Below are 10277 nucleotides of genomic sequence, written 5' to 3' on the forward strand. Positions count from 1 at the left end.
AAGCCAGATCATACAATAATAACAGCTTGCAGTAATTTATTATCATTGCTATTAGATATTGATAGGTAGGAATGCAGTTGAGTCAGATAATGATCTCTTCTTGCAATCAGCCTCCACCCACACTAATTGTTCCCTCTCAGCACCAAACATCAATGTGAAAATATATGAAACACGCCCCCTGATATATGAGTGGCAGAGACTTTCACTTTCATTTCTCTCTTCTGCTGCCAGCGATGGCGTCTGCTGGTCTGAGACAGGAGCTGGACTGTTCCATCTGCCTGAGCATTTATACAGATCCTGTAACCCTGAGATGTGGGCACAACTTCTGCCGGGTCTGTATAGATCGCGTGCTGGATACACTGGAGGGATCTGGAGTTTATACCTGTCCTGAATGCAGAGCAGAGTGCCAGGAGCGTCCTGCACTGATACGGAACATTCCTCTGTGTAACATACTGGGGAGTTACCTGTCTGCTCGGCCAAATCAGGAGGGGACTGGGATCTTCTGCACTTACTGCATTAACTCTCCTGTACCTGCTGCTAAATCCTGTCTGCATTGTGAGGCTTCTCTGTGTAATAATCACCTAAGAGTACACAGCAAGTCAGCAGAACATGTCTTATGTGATCCCACCACTTCCTTGGGGAATAGGAAATGCTCTGTCCATAAGGAGCTCTTCAAATATTACTGTCCGGGGGATGCTGCCTGTATCTGTGTGTCCTGCTGTCTGATCGGGGAACACAGAGGACATCAGGTGGAGTCACTGGATGAGGCCTCTGAGAAGAAGAAACAGAAGCTGAGAAGCGTTCTGCAGAAACTGGCCACAAAGAGAGAGGAGACTGAGATAAGAGTCCAGAGTCTGCAGGAGCGCAGGAGAACAAATCAGGAGAAAGCATCTGGTGTAACAGAGAGAGTCACTGCCCTGTTTAAAGACATCAGGAGACAGCTGGAAGACCTGGAGAAGACAGTCCTGAGTGAGATCTCCAGACAGGAAGAAAGTATTTCACTCTCAGTCTCTGATCTGATCCAGCAGCTGGAAATAAAGAAGGGAGAGCTGTCCAGCAAAATATGTCACATTGAGGAGCTATGTAACATGTCTGACATAGTATCTATCTTACAGGAACCAGACACAGGTGTCTTCTGTGATACTGAGAACAGAGACAGTCATGATAACCAGGTCCGTGGTGTAGGAGATCTGGATGTGTGTCTCGTCTCAGGGACATTACACACATTATCTGATATAATAACAGGTATAAATATAGGGATCTATGTGCAGGAAGCTCCAGACATACTACTGGATGTAACCACAGCTGGTAACAATATACTTATATCTAGTGACAGGAGAACTGCATCCTGGTTACCAAACCAGAGACATCCAGTCACACCAGAGAGATTTCAGCATTCTCAGGTAATAAGTACCAGGGGATTCTTATCAGGGCGACATTACTGGGAAGTGGATGTAAGTAAATCAGAAGGGTGGAGGGTAGGGATGTGTTATCCCAGTATAGATAGAAGAGGACGTCAGGCAATCATTGGAAATAATAACAAGTCCTGGTGTTTGTGTAGGTGGAATAACGAGTACTTAGTGATACATGACAGTGCAGTGATCCGGTTAGCTGGCATTACTCCTTTGGGTAGAGTGAGGATATATCTGGATTATGAGTCGGGACAGATGTCCTTTTATTCTCTGTGTGACCGGATCAGACACTTACACACAGTCACTGCCACCCTCACTGAGCCCCTTCATGCTGCATTATGTGTATGGAATTGTTGTATAATGATATCTGGGGGAGTCAGGACATGGAAGAAATTACCATAAGAAATCTGCCCAGTGACTGGTGACATCACAGTAAGGGGAATCTTATTGGTGGAACATTTAGCCTATGGAATGAAGCAGTGGATGGGGCTACAGCTGAACTCCTCCTGCTTCGTTCTAGGTTTTAGGTTACCATGTGCCCAGTTCCCCAGCATTTGGCTGTGTTACAGATGTGTCCACATACATCTATCCTCCATGTGCTACAAGTCACGCTACACATAACGAGTGAGCTCTGTGTGACTCGGTAGCGCCAAGCTTCTTTTAGTGTGAATTTTTCCATGAAAATGAATCTTATTCGCACAGCGATGCAAACTGGACTCACAAGCAGCTTCTGCTGATTAAAATGATAGGTGGCATGACTATAATCTGTGTTCGACTGCGGGTGTAACTGCATGCACAATGCTACATTACAGTGTCAGTGGCTGTGACACTGCAACTTAGCGTTTCGCATGCAGATGCAGCCGCAGTCGCACACAGAACATAGGCATGCCGCCTATCATTTTAATCAACAGAAGCTGCTTGTGCACCATATTTGCATTGCTGTCCAAATAAGACGCATTTGAAGGGAAAAAGTCGCACAGACAGATGCTCGGTGCTATAGAGTCACGCCACGCATGGTACGACTAGAATGGCTATTTAACACGCAGGGAAGCTAGATGTATGAGGACATAGCTGTACATGTGTGTTCAGCAGGTTCACATCAATTATCTAAGAGTTTTCCAGCTTCCCTGTATCCCCATGAACAGCTATAATAACCGTCAGTCAGTGTTTAACCAGCCTATTATATGGAATTATACTTGTTTTAGTTCTCAGAATCACATTGTCTTCTAATATAAATAACTATTAGTGTGTCTGTATAATAACAGTGTAAATTCTAATGATACCAGTAAGTGAATGTAATGTAAAATCATCATACTAACTTGCAGAAATTATTACATACAAATACTGAGGTTACATGCATAGTGCCGGGACCTTGTTGTGTTGGGCGACATGATTTCCTGTGTGCTTGGGATAATGGCACGGGCAACTGAATGATTCATTTAAACCTGAAAGTAATGAAACCCCAGAGGTCATTGGCTCATTAGGGGACATGGTCATGTATATTTTTGCAGTCAGGGGGGCTAGAAAAGGGTTAAAATTGACTCCAGTGTGGTGGGACTGTGAATGCTTGTAGGTTGTGATTGGTGGTTTAGGAGGGTGTGATTATTCCTCTTCCGTTATCTTAGGGTGTCCTGATGCTTCCACACCCTCTCCCTGGGTTTATTAGTGGTTTTTCTTTCTCTTATGGTGGTCTTGCTGTTTTTTCACCTATGTGTGGGTGTATGAATGGCTGTGTTTGTGTTGATTAAGTCATGTTAAATGGGTGTGCCCTCTGTTGGTTTGGTGGTTGCTGTTGACCTACAGGTTTGGCTGCACCACTTGTTCTCATGGGTCCACCATAAGTTGTATCCAGTGGCGTAACTAGGGTATTTGGGGCCCAGGTCAAGGTAAAAACCAGAGCCCCCCCTCCCCAAGTAGGTGTGCATGCCATCGGTGTGCGGTGGAAAAGTGGGCGTGGTCACATGCCACAAGGGGCATGGCCACTGGAAAATTGGGGCGAGTCAACATGACCTACACCACCGCTTCTCGTCACTCTGGGAACATTCCCTTCCATTCCATATACACCTTAATTCCCCAAGTAGTAGTGCCCCTCTTGCAATGCGCACTGTAGTAGTGCCCCTTATGCAATGTACCCAGTAGCAGTGCCCCTTATACAGTGCACCCAATAGTGCATTTTTATACAGTGCCCCCAGTAATGCACCCTTATACAGTGCCCCTTATGCAGTGCCCCCAGTAGTGCCACTTATACAGTACAGTGCCCCTAGTTGTGCCCCTTATACAGTGCCCCCAGTAGTACCACTTATACAGTTCCCCCAGTAATGCCCCTTATACAGTGCCACTAGTAGTGGTCCCCCTATGCAGTGCCCCCAGTACTGGTCCCCCCATGCAGTGCTCCTAGTAGTAACCCTTATACAGTGCCCCCAGAAGTGTCCCCCCCTATGTAGTGCCCCTTATACAGTGCCCCAGTAGTAGTCACCCCTATACAGTGCCACTAGTAGTGGTCCCCTTATGCAGTGCCCCCAGTACTGGTCCCCCCATGCAGTGCTCCTAGTAGTAACCCTTATACAGTGCCCCCAGAAGTGTCCCCCCCTATGTAGTGCCCCTTATACAGTGCCCCAGTAGTAGTCACCCCTATGCAGTGCCCCCAGTAGTGGTCCACCCTATGCAGTGCCCCTTATATAGTGCCCCCAGTAGTAGTCCTCCCTATGCAGGACCCCTTATATAGTGCCCCAGCTGTGAGGTGGTCTAAATTGACTGTAAATGACTGGAAATTTATGTTATTGGGGTTAATAATACATAATACTGTAGGAACAAAAAAAAGCCCAAATTTAGTGATTTTAGTTTTATGTAAATTTTTGTAAAAAATCCAAAACCAGTCACGGCGCTTTGGCAAATCCAAATCCGAAACCGGACAACGAATCAGAGCCAAATCCAAATCTAGCAAAAATGGTCAGACGCACATATCTACAAATTATATAGTAAGCATGACTCTGGTATTTTAAGGAGTAATGACCTCCGAGAAAATACTGACACCCCTGCAATTTACCTATAACCTCAGCTGGCAAGTGAACGTAAGCTACACACCATACTTACCGACATTCCTTGCAGCTTTCCAGGAGCAGCAGGAGGGGAGCTGCCGCTCTCCTCTTTGGGGGGTGGGACCAGATGGTAGACGGCATCAGGCCCCATCCCCTTTACAGAAAACACACGCGATCCATGGGTCCGTGTGGAGGGGGGGGGGCAAATTACACAATTTATATCATTTAGCCCCGCCCCTTCCATACGGACCCAAAAATTCCAGGTAAAATCTCCCCATCCTGCCCACTTTACTAAGGAGTGTGGGGGTTACCTGAAAATCGGGAGCCTCCCGCGATTCACGGGAGAGTAGGCATGTATGCTAAACACGGCATTGAGAATTTAGAAAGCATTTAGTAAAACATTAATGAGCTACAAGAACAAATATTGTACCATAGATAGCCACTTTGAAGCGTGCAAACTCAACCTCTGATACTGATGCAGAACAAGCAGGACCCATTGTTGAATAGAAGATAAGTGTCTATGCTGAACTATTTTTATCACCGAAAAGTCATAGGTATAACTATGCACTTTTAACACAGATGTAGTTGCAGAATAACCGTCCCTTGCATTTAGTAGTGAGAAGATGTCTATGAAGCACTGACTTTAAAACTTGGAAGAAAGTCACAGCTGAGCATGTTGTTTAAGCACAGGTGTAGCTGCGGAATAACAGGCACTTGCATTTAGTAGCGAGAAAAAAAGTCTATGCTGCTTTGCTTTGGCACTGAAGAACAGTTACGGGCAAGCATGCACTCTAAGCACAGGTGAAGATGCAGAATTATAGGCCTTTGCATGTAGAAGTACATTGTAAATAATGCACAGTTTTTAAACACTGAAACAAATCACTGTTAAATATGCAAATCCAGCTCAGGAATAGGTATACAGGGCCTGATTCAGAGGCAAAGCTATGGGTGACCACCTACAGCTAGTGCAAGCGGCCTGGCGATGGTCGCGCTTGCTTCGAGACCCTGCGGGAGGGTATTGTCTCCCGCAAGCCCGAGTGGACTTCCTGCTCTAATAGATCAGGAAGTCCACTACTGACATCACGAGTGATGTCAGTAGGGCCGCCCACAAGCGGCAGGTGCTCCTAAGGGAACGCCTGCGTTTGTGCAGCCACCCCCCTCCCCACCTACAAAACGAGGCGAGCTGTCAATCAACATCGACAGCCGCCATGTCTTGTAGTGAGCCCCAGAGCGACGGAGCTGCTGTCGCTCGCTGGGGCTCGTGCATGTATATGCCGGAGGCGGCACATGCACAGGGGCCAAAAATCGACCCGCTTGCGTGTGCTATGCGCTCGCGAGTGGGTCTGAATCAGGCCCACAATCCACTACAAAAGGAGCTGCCAGCTGAGGTCACGCAGGGATGGGGACCCTATTACTAGGCTTACCATACTATCACTTTAAACAGGGACACTCATGAATTACACAGGTTCTGTGGCTGATTGACTTCAAGCCTGGATTTCCCCTGGTTTTAATGAGCCACAGAACCTGTGTAATCCATGAGTGTTCCTAGGGATGATATGGTAAGCCTACCTATTACAGGCTTTAACAGCCTTACTGAGCAACTATCTAACCGAATGGAAAATATGATTGCCTATACATAACATTACCAACAAATGAGCATACAGTACTTTTACAAGAAACCAGAATTCATGCATTTACCAGGAAATGAGCATATAGTACATTTGCAAAAAAAAACTGCATTTTTGTATTTACCAGCATATGAGTGTATAGTACTTTGCAAAAAACTAACATGAGACAACGGCTAAACACCCTGCTGCAAACACACAAAAATAAGTACTACCTATAGGATATGCACACACCATACTTGCCTACTTTTGAAAATGAGTTTCAGGGAGATCATAGTCAGCAGTAGTATGCGTCGCGCGAGGGAGTGTGCCATGCTCCGCCCAAGGAGCATGTCTAGATTCCCCCATGAACGTTTCTATTGCCAATCAGGTTTTTTACATACACATACATATACACACATACACACAGAGATCCCCCACCACTGGAGTACAAAAGTATTCTGAGAAAGGAAAGGAACTAAAAAATATATAATATACTGACTCATTAAAATAAAAATAAAAAACTGAAAAAAACATGTGTAGGTGGGAACATACATGCCTACCCTCCCGGTTTTCGCGGGAGGCTCCCGATTTTTCGGGTAACCCCCCGCACCCCCGGAAGGGTAGGCATTTCTCCCGCATTCTGCCCACTTCCTAGTGAAGTGGGTAGAATTAGGAGAATACCCGCGGCAATCGCGGGTCTCCGTGAAGGGGGCGGGGCTTAAGCTGTGATTCTGCATGAATCACAGCATTTGGCCCCGCCCCTATGTAAATTGTGGCCAATCGCGGCAATTTTACCGCGAGGGGGCGGGGCTTAATGACGTGAATCGTCAAGCCCCGCCCCCGTCAGCCCCCTGCTGCTTCTCTTTTCCGGGCTTCTCCCGGGAAGAGAATATTAAAGGTAGGCAACCCTGGGTGGGAACATACCCATATATGCTAATAGGCTACAAATAAATTTGAAATCAACCATATTATAGAAAACTTAAGAGAAACTTTAGGTAACCTGATTCAAAAAAATAGATTTTACAGCATGCTTTATATGACACCGATAAATCATATCACAAGTCATGTACTGTATGTTCCAACAGCAGCCATCATTTGAGAAATGCAGAGTGTCATAAACCTAGCAGGTCCCATGAATGGATATCAGAGAAATAGTATGCTGAGTATCTTTCTGCCTCCCACAGTAGGTACAAGCACCAATGTAATGGGCATTCCCTCCTGCTGTGAAGCAGACTATAAGCGAGTTTCTATAAGGGAGTTTCACTGAGCAAGCAGGCCCAGGGCATATGAGCAAGTGGTGCTGGACCTGTGCTACTTTTACACCACAAGGAAGGAACCCTGCTGCTGTAAACATTGTAGCTAATCACCACCCGTTCCCATGACTGCACAATGAGCACAAGGAGGAAGTCACTCACCTCGGAATGCTGCAGAGCTTGGTCATGGGCAGGCAGTGCACTAGTGCTAGGCAGGCAGTTGAAGCTCCCTGGTGGGCAGAGCAGCTGACTACATGGAGCAGCGCTCACACGGGAGGCAGCAGCAGCACCCAGGGGGCGGGTCATTGTGCTACACTGCTGCTGAAAGCAGCCTTGGGATAGGCTGTACATTGCCTTGTTCTCATTGGTCTGTTAATCCGGGGGATTTTTTTAATTTTCTGGGGCAGCGGGAGACTCTACTGGGAACCGGGAGTCTCCTGCAGGATTCGGGAGGGTAGGCAACTATGGCACACACAGATGGCACAATTTACTGTTATCCCTAATTTTGGCTACTCCCCGCCTCCCCTTCCTTTTTACACTGCCTACCTTCAGACTGGGGCAAGGGAGAAGAATAGTGGAAGAGAAAAACCCCAAAGCCAACTAAGGGCCTGATTCACTACCAATTGAAACTAAGATTACGCACGCAATCGGCTGATTGTTGCGTTCTGCGCATGTGTATGCATCGCAGTGCGCGAGCCAGCCACTGCGATTGTGACTGCAGTGACTACGCAGATCCATTGCAGAGTGATTGACAGGAAGTGCAGTTTAAGGGTGGTGACGGGGGGGTGGTAGCCACTGCAATGCAACACGTTCTATGATCCTCTACACTGGTCAAGGGTTCCACTTCTCTCACCTTCAGTGCCGGATGCATAGTGGGGATCCTCTTGGTCAGGCAGCACATTTGCCAGCCCCAGGGAACTTTTGCCCTTTGATCAGGGCCACAAATCCCCAGGGGGGTCCCAATTTGTGGGCTTTGGTGTTGCTGGCCACCCCAGGGGGACTCTATTCTGTCAGTGCAGGCTCAGTTACAGCCAGGCTGATAGGGTCAGTGAAAGTTCACCCATCCCTGCTGCTATAGGTTTTAAAAGGAAATATATAATAGATTCTGCCTCTTTAATTTAAAAAAACTTATATGACAGGGGCTGGCTAACATCCAAGTGTAATACATCCCTCCCCTGGAGGCATGACCTAAACTAACAGTTGGGGTAACCCCATAACAAACCAATCCCTTTAGCCACAAGTGGCAGCCCACAGGGTGCTGGATGACCAGCACATGGTTTGTTGGCTATTTACAGTATAGATAGTTTTTCAGCCGTTCTTTATTTGCCACCGAACCCCTACTCCTCCTTCCTAATATATGTTTTAGAGATGTGCATCAAACCATTTTTGCTAGTTTTGGTTTTGGTTGAAATTCATCGTCAGGTATTGCTGTTGCCAAAATGCTGTGACCGGTTTTGGATTTTTTCCAAAAGTTGACAAAAAAGCTAAAATCACATAATTTGAGCCTTTTTTTCCATAGAGTATTATTAACCCCAATAACATTCGTTTCCACTAATGTCCTGTAAATTTTGACCACCTCACGGCTTACAATATTGTTTTCATCCAGTTTAGGCCAAAAGGTTGCACCAAGCTAGCTGGTTGGCTAAGCTGAGCAAAAGCAGTGGGCGACACAAACACGTGGGTGTTCAACTGCCAACATGGCACATCAGGAAACAAATGTTTTCATTAATCAAGAAACCTGAGGGAGATGGAGTATGTATGTAGTTGAAGGCAGGGAAAGGAAGGGTTTATCAATAGTACATTTAATTTAAGTTTTAGATTCCAAAGCAAATTTATGAGGGAGGAGGGGAGGCTTTTACAAAACGTATATTTATCATTCACATCAGTCCTTGCCCCAGTTGAGCTATTCGGTGGTTTTGATATATATATATATATATATATATATATATATATATATTTTTTTTTTTTTTTTAATGGGGGCATGCAGTAGATGCTGTCTGTGGCCATAAAATTTTCTGGACATTTTTTGTATTCATCAACTGGATGTAGAATGAGAATGGCACTGCAGTGGCAGACATATTGGAAGTTTAATAAACTATAACAATCAAGTTTGTCATCTATACAAAAAGACAGTCAGCAATGCCCCAATCAGCGCATAATGCAAAGAAAAGAGGTGCAAGATGGAATTGTCCTTGGGCCCTCTCACCAACGGGAGTAATGTCGGTGTCGCACCTGCCCTTTTCGATTCTTGAAACTGGTGGCAGCACACAAAATGAAACCACTGAACAGGAAGGGGGCAGAGGGATTATTAAAGTCTGGTACTAAACATCTCTCATCATTGTGCTTCTGGGATTATGTATGGGAAGGCTGGGAGAGGAGGAGGGAGAACATGTCCAGATACCATCACAAAATATCCTCTCCATTTCGTGCTTGAGTTGCATCTGAGTTCGACTGTTATGATCAAGTAAAGCCAAGCCCATCTGTTGTTACACATTGGAATGAAAGTTTAAGAAAAAAGGCAACCAGGTTGGTATCTACAAATCAAGGTTGAAAAAGGCATAAGGGTATTTTGCAAGTATATCTATTATTTGTGATTTTAGTTGAAATACAGTATGAAACAAAAAAAGTAAGTACAGAGCAGCGTCACAAACACACGGCAGTTTAAAAAACTATAGGACATCTACAGTATGAAGCATTGCCAGACAGGATGGCTGTTTAATAAACTATAAAAATGTTAGCCAGCAATGCCCCAAACAGCGCATAATGCAAAGAAAAGATGTGCAAGATGGAATTGTCCTTGAGCCCTTCCATCCACAATTCTCTTGTATATATTAAACAGGACATGCACAGTTTAACAAACCAATCACTTCAGCAACAGAGACTGCCACTTGTGGCTAAAGTGATTGGTTTGTTTGGGAACCCCGGCATCGGAATCAAAAACGCCAAGACAACGCCTAAATCCCGACA

The 10277-nt window shown here is 45.6% G+C and overlaps 1 protein-coding gene across 1 annotated transcript; it reads left to right on the forward strand.

Moving 5' to 3' along the window:
• The first annotated feature begins 212 nt into the window (after positions 1–212).
• LOC148525523 (E3 ubiquitin-protein ligase TRIM39-like) lies at positions 213–2081 on the forward strand. The gene has a single exon (XM_088470866.1). It carries the CDS (start codon positions 234–236, stop codon positions 1812–1814), a length of 1581 nt encoding a protein of 526 aa, XP_088326992.1. The 5' UTR covers positions 213–233; the 3' UTR covers positions 1815–2081.
• The last annotated feature ends 8196 nt before the right edge of the window (positions 2082–10277 follow it).

Source organism: Taudactylus pleione, unplaced genomic scaffold (genome assembly GCF_031769625.1).
Source record: "Taudactylus pleione unplaced genomic scaffold, aTauple2 ptg000105l, whole genome shotgun sequence".
Lineage (NCBI taxonomy): Eukaryota > Metazoa > Chordata > Amphibia > Anura > Myobatrachidae > Taudactylus > Taudactylus pleione.